The 23497-nt window shown below is 44.2% G+C and overlaps 1 protein-coding gene across 6 annotated transcripts in view; it reads left to right on the top strand.

The window, feature by feature from the left end:
* TRAF3 (TNF receptor associated factor 3) overlaps positions 1–23497 on the top strand; it is an 81961-nt gene that overhangs the window by 47303 nt on the left and 11161 nt on the right. For 4 of the 6 annotated variants that reach the window (XM_060271745.1, XM_035105552.2, XM_060271740.1 and 1 more), the window contains 6 exons: positions 2189–2240; positions 8070–8174; positions 9652–9819; positions 11409–11489; positions 16055–16129; positions 21277–21369. In XM_060271745.1, the coding sequence (XP_060127728.1) occupies positions 2189–2240; positions 8070–8174; positions 9652–9819; positions 11409–11489; positions 16055–16129; positions 21277–21369 (574 nt within the window). The remainder of the gene's footprint in view (positions 1–2188; positions 2241–8069; positions 8175–9651; positions 9820–11408; positions 11490–16054; positions 16130–21276; positions 21370–23497) is intronic. The other 2 variants (XM_060271747.1, XM_060271748.1) reach the window with 2 other exon arrangements.

The raw sequence follows: 23497 nt of genomic DNA, 5'->3' as shown, positions 1-23497 counted from the left end.
TCTTGTAACTTGGTTCATTGGTTCAGGTCCCAACCTCTGGAGCAGGAGAAAACAAACTTGCTCCATCTTCCATTTGACAGCCCTTTATCTATTTCAAAATGGCTATCGCATCATCTTAAGTCTCCTCTTAACCCAGGTTAAACATACCCAGCTCCTTCAACCGTTCCTCATAAAAGCTTGGTTTCCAGACCCTTGATCATCTTGGTAGCCCTTCTCTGCACATGTTCCAACTTGTCAACATCCTCCTTAAATTGTGGTGCCCATATTCCAGGTGTGGTCTGACCAAGTCAGAACAGAGTGGGACTATTCCCTTGATCTGGACACTGTACTTCTGTTGATGCAGCCTAGAATTGCATTAGCTTCCTTTCCTTTCCTTTTTGCTGCTGCATCGCTCTGTTAACTTACGTTAAGCTTGTGGCCTACTAAGACGTTAGAAAGTCTGTTGCTGTTGGCATGACAGCATTTAAAAGATGAGGATTAAATTGACTAGAGTAATCAAGGGCTGCAATTGAAGTAGCTAATATAGGTGATGCGAGGGCATCGTCTAGAACAGCATTGGCCGCTGAGTTTTGCACAACTGAATTGCCAGCATCCTACTCATACATTGAGCAGCAGACAATCGGGGCTGAAACTTTGGCACACATAAAGACTATGCACTGGAGCTTTGGAGAAGAGCAGAGATGTTGGACCTCTTTGGGAGATGCCGCCAGGTGTCCTGAGGAAGCTTTCCCCCAACTGTATCGCTGTGCTGGCACTGTGCATGTCCAGCTGTCAGGGGGGCATAGTGAGCTCTACGGGAGCGGGACCCCCTCCACGCATGAAGAACTGCGTGTGCACACAGTGTGCGTGAAGGCACCAGCTGCGAAGCAACCTTATCTCCCAGCATTGTTGCTGTCAGTAAGAAAGAAGCTTTCACTCAGTGTTATGCTCTTAAGGTAATCTTCTTGTTGCATCAAAGCCGACAAGTGATCGTGAATGGAGCATTGCAATAGCATTATGCTGCTTTTGCAAGAGCTTTGGCTCAGGGTTGCAGGTAGACGGTCTTACGGTGCAAGTACGGTTTCTTTAAACTGTTTATAGCCGTGCTTTTAAAAGTTGACTTGGAACAGTAAGCTTGCTACATTATTAATAAAGTTATAGCTTCCCGTTTTTAAAACATAGAATTTTAGAGATGGAAGGGGACCCCCATCAGCTGTCCCACACAGGGGTCGAACCTGCAGCCTTGGTGCTATCAGCACCATGCTCTAATCAACTGAGCTGTCCAGGCATTTTAATGCCATAAACTTCCGTAATAGCCGTAAATAGTATAACCCAGCCTCCTCCGACCTGGTGTCCTCTAGTTGTTTAGGACTACAATTCCCAACATTCCTGACCGAGAAGCATCTGGTTAAGGAAAGCTGGCACAACCTCTCTCAGGAAGACTTAACCTTGTTGGTAAAGAGCATGCTGAGCTGATCATACAGATTAAACAAAGAAAAAAAAAGGAAGGAAGGGGAAATAATATTCTTCTTGAATATTCACTGGGCTGGATCCAGATTTGTGCTGAGCAGAGCTCTCCTTGTGCTGGAAAGATGGGTGCTGAGTCCTTTTCTTCCCTGTAGCCCCCTGAGATGCTCAACCCAGAGGGCCACAGAATCGTAGAACTGTGGAGTTGGAAGGGACCCTGAGAGTCATCTAGTCCAACCCCCTGCATTGCAGGAATCTCAACTGAAGCACCCATGACAGATGGACACCCAACCTCTGCTTTAAAACGTCCAAGGAAGGAGAGTCCACCACCTCTCGTGGGAGACTATTTTCTGGAACAGCATAGGTGCTTGTGCTGGGGGTTGCAGTGGAAAGGGGGAACCAGTAGAAATTGCCACCCTGCTCCCTTTCACTAGTGGTGAGCCTCTGTTGGATCAGCGTTTCCTTTCCCTTTCTTTCATTCATACAGGAGCAAGTTTTGGACCCAACTTATAAGGTGGCTTTTGATTTGATTGGTTGTATTCTGCCTGCTTTTTGCGTGTATGTGTGTCATTTAACCTCTATGACCAGTGCGGTCCCAACCTTTGCCTATTTTTCCTTTTTTAAAAAAATAAATAAATGTACTGACCTCTGTTTAAATTTATTGTCAACGTATGAAATGCTACATGTATGCAAACGAAGTTTTGGTGTAAGATCAGTTGTTGTTGTTGTTTTTCTTTTCTAGCTCTGCAATTCCAAAATGTACAGCATGTCAAGAAACAATAGTGAAAGATAAGGTATAGTTCCATCTCCCCACCCCCTCCCCCCAAAAAACAAAACAAAAGAACAAACAAACCACCTTATTTTGCATCTTAAACTGGGTTGCTTTGCTTACCTCAAAACAAGAAATTGGCCTTTACTTTCTGCAATGTAAATGCATTTCTAGCTCTCTTTCTCTTGCTCCAGAATTTTTCATGAGTGCAGTTCTTGTATGGGTTGTCCTTTTCAGAAACAGGGCCCACCTGACCCCCCAGGAAAGCAGGTAGAGCAGGATTCTTATAGCTGATCTTCTAACTCCTGATAGCAGGCAGCTGATGATGAACTGTCTCCTTAATTGCTCACCATTCACACATAGCTGCAGTTCTTCTCTGAGGAATCAGCTGAGGTGCGGGTAGCCAACAGTCCATAACAGGCGGATAGAGATGTACTTACCGTATTTTTCGCTCTATAGGACGCACCTAGTTTTTAGAGTAGGAAAACAAGAAAAAAATATTTTGCTTTCTTGAATTGTCCTAGTAGGCATAGCAGCCAACTTCTAGAGGCCTAGGTCCCTTTGCGCCCCCCCCCCCCCCGATTAAATATTTGAGGGAGCTTCTTTTGCAAAGGGGGAAAGCTCCATTTTTTAGGATCAGCTCAAAGTTGCTGAGTTTCCTTGCAAAGGGAGAAATCCTGTTTTTATGGGGTTCAACTCACAGTTCTGCAGCTTCTCTAGGAAAGGGACCCATTTCTACAGTTTCCAGACAGATAATCTAATCAGCCAGTCACATGTCACTGGGGAAACAAGCAGCCTCTCTCTGCAGACAACAATTGAGGCAAGGGAGCGGGGCAGAGCTAGCTCCCTTACCTCCCTCCCCGTTCTCTTGCAATCAGCTGCTGAGCGGGTCCTTTCAACACACTCTATCCCTCTTGTTAGCCTTTAGCTATGTATATATATGTGTTGTGGGGAATGTTTCATCAGTGCAATGATTTCTCTTTGTGTATCAGAACGTTCTTCACCCCATTCACCCCCTAAACCTGTTGTGGAGGTTCCCACAACACTGGGGCAGATTTGGGGGTTGTGGGGGGGAACGAGGGGCGGAGAGAGGAGGAAGTCCCTTTGCACAAGTGGAAATCGTTCTGCCTATGCAGTTGAATACTGCCTCATGGATGTGGATCTTCCTAAATACACATGCAGGAAAGGGAAGCTGTGGACAGGTTTATAGAGAGAGTCATGGTCAAGTCACCAGAGATGCAGATAGCTGCCCCGTGGCAGCACCAATGCGGTTAAGAACTAGAATTACCTGTCTCTTCTCATTTTACTAGTGTGGAGTTTGTCCAGTGCCCATGGGGGAAGTAGAGGAAGTTGCATCCAGCGATGAGAGAGCAGGCATTCCCCACAAGTACAAGCATTCACTCGTCTTCTAGCAAAGCCAGCAGGTGATGCTTGGCAGTGATCATCTGATGGAGATTTGTCACTAGGCGAAAGTTGGCGGGATGGCTGAGGCTGCCGTGAAAACCCTGCTTCTGGTCCTGCTGCACCAGTTAGTGGCTCTGCGTTGACACTCAAGCTGGGCAGGTGCTTAGAAGACAGCTAGGCAGGTGCATCTGCTGAAGGAAAACACGCAGGGCATGTCCCAGAAGCCCTAGAAGGTTAGATGCTCCCTATGCAGAAAGTGTACAGGTGCGCATTGTCCCTGATCACTCCTGATAGCCGTGGTGTAATCTGCTGTGATTTGTAAGGACAAGCTGCCACTGGGATGATGCTAATAAATGAGAGGCAGGTAGGAACTCCAGCCTTAACGATATATACAGCCAGGTAGTCAACAGCATGCGGTCTCTGAGAACAGTGCTGTTCAGATGTGGGCTGCTAATGAAGTTCACTTGAAGGCGAATCAAACCAGGGGGATGCCGAGGAGCATGTAGACAGCGCAGAAGGAGGAGGAGAAAGCCTGCCGTGCAAATAAAGCATTCATAGCAGAAGGCTAGGTGTTGGGGTATGGACCACAGACCTAAACGCTCCTTGCGAAGGCAGCACGCTCCAGGATTGAAGCCAGGTTACAAAGCTACAGGTTTTTAGGAGCAAGTCTGCACAGCAGGAGTGGGGAGCAATTTTGGCCCCTGGAGCTGCCTTTGTGGCATGTGGGACCAGGTGCAAAGCTGCATGCAACTCTTGACAATTGTGCAAAAGCCAGAGGTTTTGTATATACACACACACACACCTGCCTCCCATCATGGCAAGCAAGAAGCTTTTTTGACATTTCAGCCAGGCAAGAGCACTCCAGGAAGGCACAGTGCAGGGCTGGTGACAGGTGAGGCCTGGGTGAGACCCCTGAGGACCGGATGGAGATTCTTGGAGGGCCACATTTGGGCCCCGGGCCTAAGGTTCCTCTCACTTTACAGCGTGCATTTTGTGCTAGAACTTGTTGGGAACCGAGATCATTCACGGAAAAGCAGTTATGTGCCCAGAAAATGTGGTGCCTATGTTGTTGAGTGCACTTCAACCGTATGTGCTTTACGCCAAGGGTTGCCCAGTGCAGGGAGTGTAGGGCACTGGGGCTTTGGCTGGGACTGCCTCTTTAATGAGCACCAAGCCATAGGCCAGATGTCAAGGCCACCAAGGTGTTGAAATAGGTTGGTGGTTCGTGCCCACCCAGGGACACCATCGCAGGTGTCAAGGCCACCTGTAAATGCCCACATTGAGCCCATAAAATGTAGAGGATGTGAGGTTCCAAGGCTGAGTCCGGGTCCTAGAGCAGCCAGTAATGAGGAAACAGGAGATACTGAAGCTTGAACACTCTTTGTACAGAGAACACGTGGCGCTGAGGATAGAGTTGGATATCAGGGGCAAAGGATGGGACTTGCCACTGAAACAGTCATTGCTGAGAAATGTTAGGTACTGAAATTGGAATGTAAGCAGATAACCTTCGCATTAAAACCCACAATAACGGAGACTTGAGCTGGAATTCAAACCTGTCAGGACAGAGTGAGAGGCTAGATATTGGGACTAGCACTAGGCATGAGTTGGTGCTGAGGAACCGTAGGCACCAGAATACAAGCCAAACACCAAGACTGCCAGTTTAGAGAAACACTCTAGGTACCAAGGCATGTGCTTGCCTACCGAGACTTCCATATCCAAGGGATGCCAACTGTTCAGGCTTAAACTGGAGCCTGCCAAGAAATGCTCTAGGTACTACAGCTTTAGCAGGATACTGCGACTGTTCATACGAAGGTAATCCTGGTATCCAAGACTGCAGTAGTGGTATTTGAAACACACGCAGTGTAGGAGAAAGGACGGCTGTCGATACCAGCCCCATGCCTCCGTTGCATCGTTGTGAGAATCGGGTCATTTGAAAACCCAACAGGACTGAATCCTTAAAACCAGGTGGTCTGCGAATCAGTGTCAAGATCAATAGTCCTTCAGGCTTTATGGTCAATGATCTGTGATCAAGACCAGTGTGGGAACAGAGGTAGGTGGCACAAGGCACACCTCATGTTCCAAAACTATACCCAAGCAAGTTAATACAAGCACCTGGGTCAAACATTGGACACTTAGGGAGGATATAACAGTAGCACTGACGTCAGACTGGGCATCGGTCCAGAGAAATGAAGGTGCCTACTCAAGGGCAATTAATGCCCATAGAGGCACGAAAGTGTGAATCCCAACATAATGCAGGAAAATGGCGAAACACAAGGCGAGCCACGGCTCAGGTAGGCCTTGTTGCTCGAGCAAATATCCACTAAGGCAGCAATCCCTCTTGTACTCTGCCATCCCCAGGAACAGCCAAAGGCCAGTCTGGAGTTTTCTTCCTCGAGAAGCTGTAGAGAGATGGCTTGCCACATGGAGCAGTGGTCAGTAGTTGTTGACATCATCCAGGAAGCCTCCTCCTACTTCCTTATTGGAGCGGAGGGCAGGAAGGGAGGTGGGAATTGATAATGTGTCACCATGCCAAAGCTAGTTGGGCTGGAGGCTTCTTAGAAGTGTTGACTCTTCTTCAGTGCCTAGTAAAGACAAATCTTAACTGTTGCTTTGTGGTTGTTTTCATATTTCTTCACTCCCATCATGGGTTTGGCCACCTGATCCCTATTCTCATTCTCTGTTGCTTTGCTGCTGCTGCAGCTGAGCTGGCCTTGTTGCATTTTTGCTACAGAGCATTTTTGGTGCACACTCTTCACTGTCCTATTGCGTTTCTCTCTTCCCTGGTCACTCATGGCAGATTTCTATGACCCAGTGTAGGCTTTTATTTCATCATAAAGCCGATTTCCTTTCCCACGGGCCATCTGCCCTATCTTCAGATGTTCTAAACTTGGGTCTGTGTGGTCTGCAGAAAAGAGAGTTGGGTGTTCGCTGGGCAACAAGAAGCATAGTGTGTTCCGCCACCTGTGATGGGGTAGACACTGATTCTCTCCAGGTGTCATCAGCCCAAGTCTCAACTCCAACCTATATTGGGAGGCATATGTAGAGGGGACTATATTAGTGACCTGTGATCTCACTTTGTCTGTGCATACACCACAATAAACCTGTGGCCATCATATTGGCCAGAAGGAATGAATGCTCATTGACTTCACTCAGGTTCTCTTGAAAACTGTCTGGGTGATTCAAAATCAGTTCATTTTATTTATTTCTTATATACCACCCTTCATCCTAAAATCTCAGGATTAAAATACAAGATAAAAGCAAGTTTACTGGTGTATGTAGTCTAGCCTTCCCAACCTGGTGCCCTGCAGATGTTGTTCAACTCCCATCAGCCCCAGCCAGCAATGGCCCATTGGTCAGGGATGATGGGAATTGTAGTCCCTTTGGAAGGGTGCCAAGGCTGATGTGGTCTGTGGTCTGGCACTCCCTTATCCCCGCAGAAGGTTAGGTGAGGAATAACGTACAGTGGTACCTCTACTTACGAATAACTCTACTTATGAATGGAGCTCCGTCCGCCATCTTGGATGCAGTTTAGATAGGATTTTTTCTACTTACAAATTTTTAGATAGGGTTGCTTCGACTTACAATTTTTTTTCTCCCAATGCATTCCTATGGGATTCGACGTACAAATTTTTTCGACTTACAAATGTGCGTTCGGAATGCATTAAATTCGTAAGTAGAGGTACCACTGTAGTCAAATAACGTAGATCACTTCAGAACCTTCTTCCCCAATTTTTGTGACATTGTGGCTGTTCAGTGTCTTCAGTCTAAGAGGGTTCTTCATGGCTGGGCTTTTTTAAAGGATAAATCTGTACCAGCTGAGAATCTGAAAGGTTACCTGCAGATGATATTCAGTAGCAATCTTCTGATTTAATTTGGAATGGCCAATCATACTCTCCCATTTGATTCATTGGGATGCCAGCTGAAAGATTTGTAGCTCCTCATTCACATTGCTTTGCAAAACCAAGAGCAAACCTGCTTGTGTCCTAACTTTTTGTACTACGACGCCTGCTAATAAAAAAAAAGGCAAATTATTTGAGCAGAGAAACGAGTGTTCTAAAAGTGTAGACAACTTTCAGACCTGTATTCATAGCACAGAAGAAGAACATGATATAAATAAAAAGAGCTCTTTCCCAGGCTACATCGGACATCCATCGCAGCAACACTGTTGTCTTGCTGTGTAGGCAGAAATCAGGATGTTTTTGTTGTGCTGATTGATAGCCTGTCTGCACGAGGTGACAACAGCAGCACCCGTGCTCAAAACTGGTGTTAGCTGATACTGTTCTCAAGAAATTGTTCTGGAAACAATTTTCTTCGTTTCATGCGAATCTCTGTGTGTCTTTATATAGCTGATAAAAAGCTGGCCTTTTAGTGAGCCACTTACAATCATGTAATAGTGTGAAGAATTGGAATACTGCTATAACCATCTGTGTTAAATGTCTCTTAATTCTAGATATTTAAAGATAATTGCTGTCGGAGGGAGCTTCTTGCCCTTCAGATATTCTGCAGGAATGAAAACAAAGGTTGCAGAGAACAATTGACCTTGGGACAGTTGCTTGTAAGTAGTTGGAATATCTTGCAATTACTCCCCCCCCCCCAGTTTACAGAATGGCGTGGTCTATGTTCTGTGGTCAACTAACTAAAGTTCCCTAGCAGCTGCGTTCACACATTAAGGTGAGCCAGGGTTCCTTACTTATGCACTTTAATACCCACGAGCTGTCCAGATGCCCCTGTGTCACCCCTCCCCTGGTGCAAGTGGGAGAAATGAAAAAGGAAGTTGCATTTAAGAATGGCTTCCCATTGCATCTCATTTATTTCTCTTTAGTAAGGCAGGATTGCTACTCAACCTTAAGCCATGGTTTGATATTGGCTTAAGCCATGGTTAGCCAATAGGCTAACAGATCCCAGGCTGTTAGGGAGCAGCAAACTACAGTCCTGGGTTTGGATGCAGTGGGAAGCCAGTTTCTAACTGCAGCTGCTTGTTTTGCTTCCTGTCTTCGTGCACAGGGAGGGAGTGATTGGGCAGCATGTGCAAGCGTGCTGTTCATTCAAAACAAACCACGGCGCACCAGAAACCTTGGCTTATTGTGATGTGCAAACGTGTCCACCCTATTAACCAAAACAAGGGAACAGATGTTGGAAAGCAGAACAACTAATGACCCCTAGACTTCGAAACCTTGAATATCATTCCCTGTTGAAAACATTTAAGGGTGGATTTTGAGATCTCAAAAAGCAGGACAAACACCTTCAGTCTGATCTTTCTCCTGCTTTTCCCAACACTTACTCCCCCTACTTTTTCTCTCCTGGGCCAGCCCTCAGTCAGGTCACACTCCAGTCACTGTTTGTGACCTGTCGGATCAAAACCAAAGCACCAGAATAAAGCGACTATCTGCCAGGGGGTGTTGTAATCCAACTCCTAATGCAATGTGAGAAAAGGTGCTGGTTATCCAAGCATAGTTGGCAGAAGCTACATTTTCATCTGCAGCTATTGGAATTGCTTTTTCGACTTTTTGATTGTTTATCGCTTGTATGTTTACCATCCTGGGCTCCCTTTGGAGGAAAGGTGGGACATTTAATTCATTAAATGTGTGAAAAAAGGAAGTGTTTGGAACGGTGGGTAGAGGAGGCAAGATGTTTGGAACTGTGCCGTTAGGATTTATGTGGTCACGAAAGATGTCGGGTACCAATATTTTGCTTTTTTTGAACAAAGCTGGAAAACCTCCGTACCTTTTCTAGGTGCCACTTTGTTAAGTTTTAGGAGGTATCAACCACCACATCTGCAAAAGGCGTATTTAAAGCTTTTCTGGGTGGCAAACGCAGGTGCGTAGGTAGCCAGGTGTCTGAGATTTTTTTCCAGCTTTGTGCTGGTTAATTATATTTGCACTTGAACTGAAACAAGGGAAAGGGTTGATTTCGAGAAAGGGTGGTGCTATCTCTCTTTAAATTAACTTGGTAAGATTCACCTGTTAATGGCTAAAGTGAGAAAATGTGAAACCCAAAAGTGTATGTGACCAGCTGGTGCATGTTTGCTTCAGACTCATCTGAGAAATGACTGCCTGTTTGAAGAGCTTCCATGCCCTCGTGCTGATTGTAAGGAGAAAATACTGCGGAGAGACTTGCCAGACCACGTAGAGAAGACCTGTAAATATCGGGAAACAACGTGTAAATACTGTAAAAACCAAGTCCCAATGATTATGATACAAGTGAGTATTGCTTTTCGCTAAAACTCTTCATTGCTAAAAGTTGTCGTTGCTTTTTCAACTACTGTATAGCAGAAACTGTAAAAAGCCTTTTTTAAAAACAGTAGGGAGGCATTTGGACCCACAAATGGCGCTGCAGCATAGAGCCTGTGATCTCTGCTTAGAATCTTTTGTGATCTGATCCACAGCGAATAGGACACTGTGCCCACTCCAGGAAGAAACCTCCTCTCTTTACTGGGGAAACATTTTAAGCTGATCAAAAGGAGATCTGCTCTTAATTAGCAGCTGCTTGCTTGGAGGCCTCTTCTTTTGTCACAAGATAAACCCATCCATATTTTATCATATCAGGCAGCCTTCCAGTGACGTTCTGAAAATGAAAAGAAAGCAAACAATTCTCTCTGCCCTTTCGGAAGGGGGGGGGAGGGTTGTTGTTGTTTTTTGTGGGGAGGGAAGGGAATCAAAGTTATGCAAACGAGATCTTTAAATATCTTCTGCTAGCTAGAACTCAAGGGTTCATAGACTCTGCATGCCTCGCAGAGTTGGAAATCCCCTTTGTAGCTCAAGAACTAATAAACCGATTTTCCATAGCTTTCCAGAGCCTGGTGACTTTTGCACAGGTTCCTAATTTTTTCCGTTTCGTCAACTTGTTTTATTGTCTCTTATATGTCAAATGCTTTGATTTATGCTGTATCGTGCCCTGTTATCTGCACCGATGACCAGTGTAATAGAAGCCTATTAATCAGTTAGTTTAACTTGAGTTAACCTTTAGGCACCAGGCAAAATACGTTTCCTCTCTAACCAGGTGTTTGGTTGATTGACATCCAATGACCTTTTAAAATGTGTTAGGGATTATTGGGTTGCTGTTCTTGTTTTTATTATGTATTTTGTGTTTTTATATTGTGATTTTATATTGTGAACCGCCCTGAGACCTGAGGGTATACATAATAATAATAATAATAATAATAATAATAATAATAATAATAAACAAAAAACAACAACTTAACAACACAGAGAACTGTAAATTCACAGTTTCAGCCTCCCACTCCCTGTGTGCATGTCTGATATTTATTTATTTATTTATTTATAGATTTCATATATCACCTAATCACAACTGTGTCTAAGGAATGCAATACAATGAAAACTAAAATGGTTTAAAACTATAACATTGGAATTGCAGCTATATAGTCTGAAATCCATGCAGTTAGCATTTTATGGAGCGGGGGGGGGGGGAGAAGTTGTAGGAAATAAATCTAATAAATAGTGCTGGTGGTCATGATGATGATAATATTTGGAGACCCGAGGTTGAAGAATGTGCTACAGCTTGAAGCAAGGGTTTTTCATTTATTTACTTTAATAATTGGTTTTAAAATAATGCGCACCCTTGTGAATTATATCAGAAAGGAAATAAGTGTGTTGATGCTCTTAAGTGTGGCTTCAGTAACGAGTGTTGCAGGACTTCACAAACACCGCAATATGTCTCAAGAGTACTGAGATGTAAATTACGAAGGAGAGACGTGCTGGTTCTTTAATGTCCTCCTGTGAAAATTATTAATGGACTTTCAAGTATGTGATTTCTCCTTTCTTCCGCTTAGAAACATGAAGATGCAGACTGCCCTTGCGTTATGGTCACATGTCCTCATAAATGTAGCGTTTCAGCGCTCCTGAGAAAAGAGGTAAGAGATCATATTGCACAGCCATTCATGAAAATGAAAGAATGAAGAATTGCCTGTCATATATTACTCGGCTTAGAATGTTGTTCTTAGTAATAACGTGCAAGAAATTTGCGAGAAGCAGCTCCAGTATGCTTTTTATTGCTGTAAAAAGGAAACAAACCTTCGTACTGTTATAAAGAAATCTCTAGACTTCTCTGATTTTGTCATGCACATTCCCCTTCCCCCTCTCCTAAATGTGTGGCGTTGATCCTGTCTATTTTCTCATCGCTTCAGTCATAGTTAGAACTCAATTCCGAAAGCTGACTGTGGGTATCAGAGAAGAACTTCTTGGCACCGTGTAACCTTTGCAACATTTAGGCGGTGTTAGTACTCTGAATTTAAGTTGTAGTTTTAGAGGCTTTTAGAAGGCTTTTTTTAAAAACACCCTAAAATAATTTGAATAACAAGAGTTCATAATACATACTCTTACAGTCTGTAATCTAGCTGATGATTCTCCAACGTTGAGGGTGGGTTTTGTTTTTTTACAAAAAGCACCAGTTTTTAAAATGTTTTGTGTAGTACCCAACAAAGCAGTTCCATTAGCGCAAGGATTTCTGTTTAGTACAAATCCCTGCTCTCTGTGCGCTCTCCCCATATCTGTTCTGGATGGTTGGAAGAAACCCTGAAACGGATTTAGGGTTGGGGATGGGAAGTTCTCTTATGGAACCAGAAGTCTTTGCACCAACAGGACTGTTGGCATATGGCATGTGCCAAACATGTGCAGCTCCCCAAGCACAGGGCAGTTTGTGCTGGAAGAAATTGAGTCGGACTCACAGCTTTTCTGTCAGTTCAGTCCTTTACTGACCAGGTCCAAAGCTTTAAGGCAGTTTCTCATAATCTGAACCTTAGCCCTCTCTAACTCTCTCCTTCTGAAACTGCTCCTTTTATTCTCCCTCCCAAAGTGCTGCTCCTCCCCCTTGTGTGACTAACCGACTCTGTAGCCAATCAGAGAGAGGCTCCGGTACTCTGGTGCAGTTTCAGGGGAACTGCACCACCAGACTGGTCTGGCTCGGCTGTCCGTCCGTCACAACCACTCTTTGCATTTGATATTGTGTACGCACAGACACCTCTTGCTACACTTAATTTCACCTGCGGATTATTATTTTATTTTTGTCACTAGGAACAAAACTTCTGCACTGGTAATTTAACTTTAAAGAGGTGATCCAGCTCCTGTAACCATCATTTTCAAGTATAGCGTTAAGAGTGACTTAAACATCTAGCCGCAGAAAGTAAGAATGATAATCCTATGAGATTGCAGGGTAGAACTGGAAGATGTGCAAGGGGTAGAGCAGCTATTGCCTGTTGTCTGTTGCTTCTCCTCTGCCATTTTTTCCTTGCCGTGCCCTACCATGTCCAAAACTGAAAACAAACTGTGGGGAGGGAAGGCCCTAGGGGGAAATCTCTGGGAGCAGGGTTAAGCACCCCTTATTCTGCTCATCGGTTCTCATTTGAAGTTTTCGTACGAGCACATAAATGCACCTCGCACCATTAACTGTCACACACATTTATTGAAATACATTGACCAGCATCATGTGTTGTTCCACGTTAGTTTATTGGTATTAAATAGGAAAAAAATAGTATTTGTGATGGTCCGATAAGGCATACTATTTAGCTGTCTATTATGGATCAATGATGTTAACTTTCTTATGATATAACATCCTTAAGCCTGTATACTAATGGTCCACTGACATGGAAGTTAAGACCCTAGAACAGGCACCCCCAAACTCAGCCCTCCAGATGTTTGGGGACTACAATTCCCATCATCCTTGACCACTGGTCCTGCTGGCTAGGGATGATGGTAGTTGTAGTCCCAAAACATCTGGAAGGCTGGGTTTGGGGGTGCCTGCCCTAGAAGATGCTAACTTAGTGTCATGCTAAGTTGATTGTTGCATCAACACAAGCATTTCACTTGTCAAGCGACCCTATTCCTCTCCTGCATGCTGTTTTGAGGTTCCCCTGAGCTGATTTGGGGGGGGGGGAGTTCAAGTGAGAGGGAAGTCTTGCTGTGCTAGATTTATTTGAATCTGACCCTAGAGTCAAGAGCACCCCAAGAATGCTCAGTATTGATATTGGGACATATTAATAAACATCAATATTTTAGCACAACAACAGGACCAACAGGTGATTTCTCAAACTGGGGGAGCAGGCCTGTCATAAATCAAAGTGTGTGTGCTGAGCAGAGGTTGGGAGCAGAGAGAGAACGTATAATGCCTGCTCTCTCTCATGAGTAAAACACTACGAAATGCCAGGCTTCAGCCCCCCCCCCCAAATGGTGGGGAACAATCCCACAGGCATTTCTGAAAGAGAGGAGCAGGGTCATCCCTTATCGATTTTGCAGTGGAGCCCACCTTTTCCATCTGCAGGCGAATCTGGTGCAAAGATTATATGAGCTGATTTATCTTCCTGCGGGCTGTCCTGGTTTGGGCTGTGTAGACTGTGCACAGGCAATGTAGTGAACTTCGAAAGGTAAATTGCAATCTAATAAGCAACCTGAAAGAGGGACTCAGGTGGCGCTGTGGGCTAAACCACTGAGCCTAGGGCTTGCTGATCAGAAGGTCGGCGGTTCGAATCCCTGTGACGGGGTGAGCTCCCGTTGCTTGGTCCCAGCTCCTGCCAACCTAGCAGTTCGAAAGCACATCAAAATGCAAGTAGATAAATAGGAACCGCTATAGCGGGAAGGTAAACGGCGTTTCCATCTGCTGCTCTGGTTTTCCAGAAGCGGCTTTGTCATGCTGGCCACATGACCTGGAAGCTATACGCCGGCTCCCTCAGCCAATAATGCGAGATGAGCGCGCAACCCCAGAGTCGGTCACGACTGGACCTAATGGTCAGGGGTCCCTTTACCTTTTAAGCAAGCAACCTGAAGCAATGCCCCAAATCAGGTGATCTGAACCATAGCTGCCAAGTTATCCCTTTTTTTAAGGGATTTTCCGTTATGCTGAATAGGCTTCCTCGCGAGAAAAGGGAAAACTTGGCAGCTATGATCTGAACTCTTGAGGCCAGACAATATTTGTGGTCAGCACCAACTCCCAAGGGATGTTTTGAAGGCATGTAAGGCTGAAGCGAACCTGCTCTGGATGGGGTCAGTGGCCTGAAATGGGGACTCTTTGGGAATAACATGTGTGATGCCTTGGTTTCCATGATGGAAGAAAGGTGGGGTATAAATGTAAGAGGAATGAATCCCACCTGTTCCATCCCTTCACTAAGTCTTCTGGTTCATAAAGAGTTTTCAGTGTTAGACCTTAAGTAAATTCCTAGATTATTTCTGTGCTTTGTGATAATAGGGACATTCCACGTATCATCTGCTGTTCCCCCTGCTTTTCTCTCACACGTGCTACACACCTTCAACAAAAAGCTGGCTATGCAGACCTTCTTATTAGCTGCAAGGTTGGACCGAGGAGTGAGGCGGTTTGAAGCTCTGGAGAGATTGTACATGCTAGGCCAAACTTGGGTCTCCAGCTGTTTTTGGACTCCAGTTCCCATCATCCCTGACCACTGGTCCTGCTAGCTAGGGATGATAGGAGTTGCAGTCCAAAACCAGCTGGAGACCCAAGTTTCGTATACCTTGCCCTAGGCTCTGGAATAAGCAATATTAGGACCCTGAAAGGTCCTAAAGCAGATGTAGGAAACACGAAACATGGTTCTCCAGAAGTTCTTGGACTCCAACTCCCACCATCCCCAGGCAGCATGGCCAGCGTTTGGGGATTATGGGAGTGGTAGTCTAGCAACGCCTGTCCAAAAACATTTCGTGGAAACTCACGGACCTTTGTTTCCTTTATTATTCATCCATTTTCTTGCTGTCTTCTGTTTTGATCTTAGCTGCTGCCCTTTAAGCCAAAACTAGCTGAAACCCCAGGGTGCTTATATATGCTGAGTGTGAAAGATCCTTTCTCTACTCTTAAGTAACACTTATTTTTGCCTGCTGTTTCTGTAAATATAAAACCCGTGTTTCTTTATTCAAAATGTATATGTCCGTTTCATGCAATATTTGTTCTAAGTCTCCGTCATTCTGTTCTTTATGCTTATCACTGGAATTTTGCATGACATGTTTCGGGAAGAAGAAGAAAATCCGTTCCGAATTAAAAACAGTTTCGGAGAGGGCAGGAGGGAGGGGGGGGTGCATTATTAATACAGTGAAACTGCTGTCGAGAGTGGCTGCTCAGCGGACCATGATAACTTTGAGAAATTAGTCTCTCATCAGAAATCAAAATTACGCGGGAAGTGTGCAGAGGTCCTTTTCGAATCAGGTTGCAGTAGTCGCCCGAAGAGGTTTCACTGTAAATGTGTCACTTTTGTATATCTTATTGGAATGTTCTTGTGATTACATGTGTATATGTATACCCCTCAAGTACAACTGGAGGTAATATATGACCACATGCTTTTAAAGCAAGCCCCCCAAAAAACTAAGTCACACAATGCACAAACCTGCATTGTGTGCCCAATATACTTATGAACCTTATTGTGCATACATTTTTCCGTTCAAAAAAGAAAGAAAGAAAAAAACTCACATTTTTTTCCCGTTACAGTTGAATGCACATTTGTCAGAATGTATTAATGCCCCAAGCACCTGTAGTTTTAAGCGTTATGGCTGCATTTTTCAGGTCAGTATATAATGATTTATATACTTGATTGAAAGTCTACAATAAGAAAACTTAATACTTATTGAAAGCTCTCTCGACTGGGCTTGGCGTCTCTCGTTATCCGCTAAGAGAAAGGCACCCAGTTGCTTAAGTGATTTTGAAGTTATGTATTGGGTGATGATCAATTTACCTGCCATAGAAATTTAAATGTGTAAATGTGTTTCTAGGAACCACAGTGTGTCAGGGTTTCAGTACTCTGTTGCTTAACATAATAGATACATTGCATTTGGAATTCGAAAGGCACAATTTGCTCCTTAAGAAAGCAGACTGCAATTACTTGCTTCCACAAAACTTACTACTTTTCTGCAATGAAACTTGCCGGCCTTAATACTGCTTGTGCCCAATAAAATCCACAAAAGGCTTAACCGGCTATAAGCTTCTGTTCTGCAACTTCTGCCTTTGTGCGTTTAAACAGGGTATATGTGGAGGTTTAGTGAGTGGCCTTTAAGGAGTTTAAAATGTGTCAGCCTAGGCCGGGGGTACAGTGGCCAGTGGCCCCCAAACATCTGCAGGATTCTGGGCTGGGGGAAGGATGACCCTGGTTCTTTATCCCTACAAAGAGTAGGTCCATTGTCCAACCCTTGGCATGCATAAATGAAGCCACCATGAATGAGTGTGCCAAGTGGAAGATGCTGAACTTTAAAATGAGACTTTTTGCCAGGTAGATCGATTCTTTCTTTCCTGCCATGCCTCTTGTCTTAGCTCTCCAGTGAAACCCATCAACAGTTGGGCATTAGTGGGAAGTGCTCAGTCTAATATAAATTGCCCATTTCTTGTTCCTTTTGAGGAAATGTGCCGGAACAAGGATATAAAGAGACATTCTGCAGACCTGCAGTTTATTGCTTTTTTAATTTAAAAATTTAAACCCTCTTTAGCCCAAATGTGAGCCCCCAAAACTCAACAGGTACCCCCTCCCAAAAACAGTGAAGTTTGCAGGTGGTTCTTGGGGTAGTGAATAGTTGTGTCCAATTCCCATATAGAGCTACGGTTCTCAATATTCTCTTAAACTGGGTTATATATCTGTAGCACAGACAGGCCATAAGAGCAGTGAGGAGCAACAGGGCTGGGGCCGTAATCTTATCTTTACTTACCCGGGAGCAAACTCCATTGAATTTAATACAATTTACTCCTGAGTAGGCCTGATTAGGATTACACTGTGAAGAAACTTCCAAGGGGTTCTTAACACCTGGGAAACAAAGCATTCAACAGTTTGCACACGAACACAATTGCTCTCTGTGGTAGAAATAGTCTGTCTTGTTAGCACTGGTTTCTGTTCCCTTATCACCAATCACTATTTTTATGTTCCATGTTTCTGTGCGTATGTAGATATATATTTTACTGGAATACCCAATATACAGAACATGTACATTTGAAATCACAGAAATATTAAACTTGCATCTTAATTTACGCACATTTGAAAGGTTAATTTACACAAACCTTTTTTGCACAGTGTCTCATCCCCTAAAGGGACTGAAACAAGCAGATGTACATACTCCGCATAGTATTTGTTTTCTATGTAATTGTATGTAGTAGTTATTCATACTGATGTGTCTGTTTATAAGGATCACACATTTTCTGATCACCTAAAAGCATTAAGCAGAGCATTTTGAAAACTGTCTAAAATGGAAAAATTTCACTCTGTTGAAGCAGTACTGCCATTTCTAGGGTTGATGAATCAAATTATAATCTTTCAATCTGCTCCCCACCCCCACCCCACAAACATCTTGTTCTCTTTTCACTCAGTGGACTGGTTTGGGTGTCATGCTAAATCATAACTTAGCATTATGAGAATAAGCCTCAGTGAACCTGGAGCTTCTATTTTACTATAATTTAGTGTGTCATCTGAACCTTGACAACCTACAGTTAATCTTAACTGGTTAGTGGAAACAAACCAACTTCAAGCCATAGTTTAAGGCTTTAACAATGGTTTAATCATAGTTAAAATCAACCAGAGTTTAGAGTTGAAAAAACACTAAACTACAACACATATTTTTTTAAAAAAAGTGGTCTAGATAAGTTTTTCTTTTTAAAGCTGCTGTTAATATAGAACAGAAGTGGTAGCTTCCAGACTCCTTGCACCCGTGTTAGAGGAGGGGAAGGGGAAGGGCAGGACTCACTGAAGCTTGTCCTTGTAACACTAAACCATGGTTTAGCATTATATCCAAATGCAGCCAGTGAGCATTTCCATATATAAAAGCATCAAATCCTGTTGGTTTGCTTTCTCTAGTTTCCTGGGTAGACAATCTACCAAGTTCTGCTCCTGTGGAATTAACCCTTTAGGCCAATGAGTGAAGAAGTTCAGGGGCTTCAGAACAGGTTGTGAGCAATGGTTTGCAGCATCAGAACTAGACCTGTGTCCCATTGGCCACAGGAGAGAGCAGAAGGCATATTGCTTTTCACAGTTTTTCCACCATTCTCTCTCTCTCTCTCTCTCTCTGCATCACACTTCCTTCCTTTTCCTGGGAACGTGATAACCATAGAATAGAAAAGACAAGTAAAATAGAGCATGTAGATTCAAAAGGTATTTGTTGGCTAATAAGATATAAACTTCATCACTAATAGTTTGCTTTAAAAAAAATTTTTTTTTGCCATTGTGCTAAAGTGCTGCTTGGGAAGGCAGGTTGCAAATAGCCACTTTCTGGGAGCAAGTAAAAATTGCCCCCTGGCAAGCTGTTCTTACATTGTTGTGTCCTCCAGACACAGTGAAGCCAGACTGTGTGAACATCTGTGATTCGCTTCCAACCTTAAAGGTTTGAAGAGAGAACAGGCCAAAGGCCTATCAGTTCAGCATCCTGTTTTTCATGGTGGCTAGCTAGACACATCTAGGAAGTAGGACATGAAGGGAGCAGCCTTTCCCCTAGGGTTGCCATACAGAAACATGCTGTGTCTGATCCAGGATGTATCACACAGCCTTTGACACCCTCGTCTTCTGTGCACTTGTCTAATCCCCCTTGTTAAAGCAGCACCGTAAGCATCTCGCAGCAGCAAATCCCAAGGATGCTGTGTGAGAAGAAACGGTTTTGACCTGGATCTCCTGCCCATCACCCGCACTGGATGACCTTGGGTTCCTGTTATGAGAGAAGGAGAAGGAGAAGCACTCTCTCCAGACCACACCGTGCTTAACGGTGGAAGAGAGAGCCCAGCAACCCAGGGTCTGTGCCCCTTAGAGAATGGCCCCCACAGCTCTAGGGTTCTGAGTCTTCAGGGAAGATTTAGGTATTACAAGTGCTTCTTTAGCCTTGGGTCCTCAGATGGGTCCACATACCCCATTATCTCCAATCAACTTAACACTGTAGAAAAATAGGGTTCCTGCCCCTTTGTTCGTCCCCTCAACGTACTGTTTAAATGAAATAAATAGGGGTATTTTTTCCCACAGGCAAGGTTGGGTGGTGGATTGAGCCTTTACCTTTTGAAGGCTGGTGTGTGTGTGTGTGTGTGTGTGTGTGTGTGTGTGTGTGTGTGTTTTGGTGGTTACACAAATGGTTCTGAAATGCATTTAAAAACAAAAACCTCTTTTTGCATGGTAGTTTTAAAAGCAGGCATAGGCAAACTCGGCCCTCCAGATGTTTTGGGACTACAACTCCCATCATCCCTGACCACTGGTCCTGTTAGCTAGGGGTGGTGGGAGTTGTAGTCCCAAAGCATCTGGAGGGCCGAGTTTGCCTATGCCTGTTTTAAAGCCATGCAGGAGGGTTTGTTTGTTTGTTTGGCTCCAGCGTTCCTTAATGGAAGGTCAATTCAGGCTGTGTTTCCACATCATGCTAAGCCACAGTTTACCGTGAAGCGCATGAGCAGGAATGAGCTGCAGTAAGGCTTGGGCTCATGCGCTTCCCATGCCTCTTACGCAGCCAGGAGGAGTTCAGAAGCTTTTGTGCTTCTGCAGTTACTTAACCACGGTTGGCCATGGCAGGCAAACTGCAGTTACCATTAACCATGGCCAAGAGACTGATTCTGATGAATTGGAAGAACGGAGATACAATTCCCCTTAATCAATGATTGACAACGTGAGACAGCTTATAGACTCAGACTTTCTTTGGATAGATACAGAGACATTTGGAATCCGTTTACACAGAATATATTAGGTTATTGACAATTATATGTGTATTAGGATAACAAGGATATACTCATCTGTATATTAATGTGTGGTAATGTAAGGGGACCCAGGTGGCGCTGTGGTTAAACCACTGAGCCTAGGGCTTGCTGATCAGAAGGTCGGCGGTTCGAATCCCTGCGACGGGGTGAGCTCCCGTTGCTTGGTCCCAGCTCCTGCCAACCTAGCAGTTCGAAAGCACGTCAAAATGCAAGTAGATAGATAGGAACCGCTACAGCAGGAAGGTAAACGGCGTTTCCATGCGCTGCTCTGGTTTGCCAGAAGCGGCTTTGTCATGCTGGCCACATGACCTGGAAGCTGTACGCCGACTCCCTCGGCCAATAATGCGAGATGAGCGCGCAACCCCAGAGTCGGTCACGACTGGACCTAATGGTCAGGGGTCCCTTTACCCTTTACCTTTTTAATGTAACAGTATTTTTCTTTATTTTTTTCGTTCTCACGTTTTTTCCTTACCCTATTTTTTTTTTAATGAAAGAAATTATTTTCATAAAATAGTAATTAAAAAAAACAACAACCCCTATGTTTAGGTTAAAGTGGTTGCCCCTCATGGCCATGGTACTCTCCAGACGTTGATGGACTACAAAGCCCATCAGCCCTGGCAGCATGACCAGTGGTCAAGGATGATGGGTGTTGTAGTCCAGGAGCATTCAGAGGGCATCAGGCTGGGGAAGGCTGCCTTACAACAATATAGCAGGAGCCCCCAAACTACTCCTCTCAGCTGCATAGGTGGAGGAAAAGGAAGCCCTGAGCACACAATCTCAAGGCTCCTTGTGGCACATTGCTTGCTTGTGCACCTTGCACCAACCTATGGTTTAGCAGGATGTGCAAATGTGGTCTCTTGTGTTGCGTGTCTTTATTATTATTAAAGCAGGTTTGCTGCAATAATATGCCTGAGAAATGCATCATCGGGCCAGACCTGTGGTGGGTGGGTTGGTGCTGCATTTAATGCAGGGTTGGCTAAGGAATGAAGTTGGCTAAATCATGTTCTTTGTCACAGGGAACAAACCAGCAAGTCAAAGCACATGAAGCCACCTCAGCAGTGCAGCATGTAGACTTATTGAAAGAGTGGAGTAATTGTCTAGAAAATAAGGTACAATCTCCTCCTCACCTTTATCTGCCTTACTTTTTATGTTTTATGCGTCTAGCAGGGGATACCGTTGTGGGAGTTCGGAACGGCTGCTGAAATACTTCTCAGTTTCCGAAAGCAATGAATTGTGTAGCTGCAGGGTTTTTATTCTTACGTTTTGAAAAAAACAAGAAGTCTTCCCAAGAGGTTTTCATTAACTGGTAGAATGTGCATAATGTAGATGGGTAAACTTGTATTTCACACCCAACTGGTTAATTATAATTTTCCCCCATTGGGCTGCCTTACAAAGACAGGCAAGTAAGAAAAATCTACGCTATTCAAGCCTGCATTGCTGCTTGATTTTGAGGATGTTTTTAATGTGGGCATTTCCAACAGCTCAGCGTAGAGCGAGAGGCCATAACTCAGTACTAGACCCCCTCATACTTTACAGGCACAAGGTGTCAACTTCCATTCTGTGGCACCTCAGTTTTAAAGGGTCTTGCATGGTAGACTTGGCAGGCATACCCAATGTGGTGCCTTCAAGATGTTGTTGAACTACCACTCCTATCATCCCTAGCCAGCATGCTCAATCTTCAAGGATGATGGGAGCTGTAGTCTCACAACATCTGGAGAGTACCACGAAGGGCTACACTTGAATCAGTGCACCTATGTCTCTCTTTCGTTGCAGAAAATGTTTCCCCCCCCTTCTTGGCATAACAACTTCCTCCTCTTCCTCTTCCTCTTCCTCTTCCTCTTCCTCTTCCTCCTCCTCCTCCTCCTCCTCCTCCTCCTCTTCTTCTTCTTCTTCTTCTTCTTCTTCTTCTTCTTCTTCTTCTTCTTCTTCTTCTTCTTCTTCTTCTTCTTCTTCTTCTCTTCCTCCTCCTCCTCTACCGCACTTCATCTGTAGATCTCTTGGCGATTCACAGCATAAAAAGACAAGAACACAAAATACATGATAAGAACAAGAATAAGAACAAAATAAACGGATAACCCCTCCCCCACTAGATAGTTTAATATACATGTCTTTGTGTGTGTTGGTTTTTTGTAATTTGGTTAAATAATAAAATGGAGAATTCCCTGGACGCCAAGGTTTGAAATAGCCATGGGTGTTGCTCTTCATTTTTCTACTTAGGGACTAATATGTAGTCGAAACAAAAAAATAAAAAAATTCCTTCCAGTAGCACCTTAGAGACCAACTAAGTTTGCCATTGGTATGAGCTTTTGTGTGCATGCACACTTCTTCAGATACACTGAAACAGAAGTCACCAGACTTCTGTTTATAAATGGACATAAATCTGACATCAGGAATCACAAGACAGAGAAACCAGTAGGAGAACACTTCAGTCTCCCAGGACATTCTATACAACATCTCAAAGTATCTGTCTTATTACAGAAAAATTTCAGAAACAGACTGGAAAGAGAAGTTGCTGAATTGCAACTCGTTACCAAGCTTTAAACCAGGCATCCCCAAACTGCGGCCCTCCAGATGTTTTGGCCTACAACTCCCATGATCCCTAGCTAGCAGGACCAGTGGTCCGGGAAGCTGGGAATTGTAGTCCAAAACATCTGGAGGGCCGAAGTTTGGGGATGCCTGCTTTAAACCATGGAGAGACTTGGTCTGAATAGAGACATTGGATTCTTATCTCATTATACATGATAAAGCTATCTTTAGCCATCTCACCCCTTGCTTTTTCCTGTAAGATCAATTGCAGTCGTTAACAGTCAACAGGTTTACCACCCCTATCAGCCAATCATCCATTCCCACCACCCTTCTGAGTAATACCCCTCCCCACCCTCTGACTATACATAAGGGTCTGGTGACTTCTGTTTCAGTGTATCTGAAGAAGTGTGCATGCACACGAAAGCTCACACCAGTAACAAACTTAGTTGGTCTCTAAGGTGCTACTGGAAGGAATTTTTTATTTTATTTTTTGTTTCGACTACGTCAGACCAACACGGCTACCTATCTGTAACTAGGACTAATATGTAGTTATAGTTCACATTTATTGCTGCCATCTCCAAAGCCCCCAAGAGCAAATGGGGGAAAAAAATAACCTGATTGGCCTGCTCCCTTTTCGCATGTCACTGTGTTCATGGTGCAAACAAAGCTCTGGAATGGAGTTGGGTGGGGAAATGGACTCCTGACCTAATT

The sequence above is a fragment of the Zootoca vivipara genome, chromosome 1 (genome assembly GCF_963506605.1).
Source record: "Zootoca vivipara chromosome 1, rZooViv1.1, whole genome shotgun sequence".
NCBI lineage: Eukaryota > Metazoa > Chordata > Lepidosauria > Squamata > Lacertidae > Zootoca > Zootoca vivipara.
This window is presented reverse-complemented; position numbering and strand designations above follow the sequence as displayed.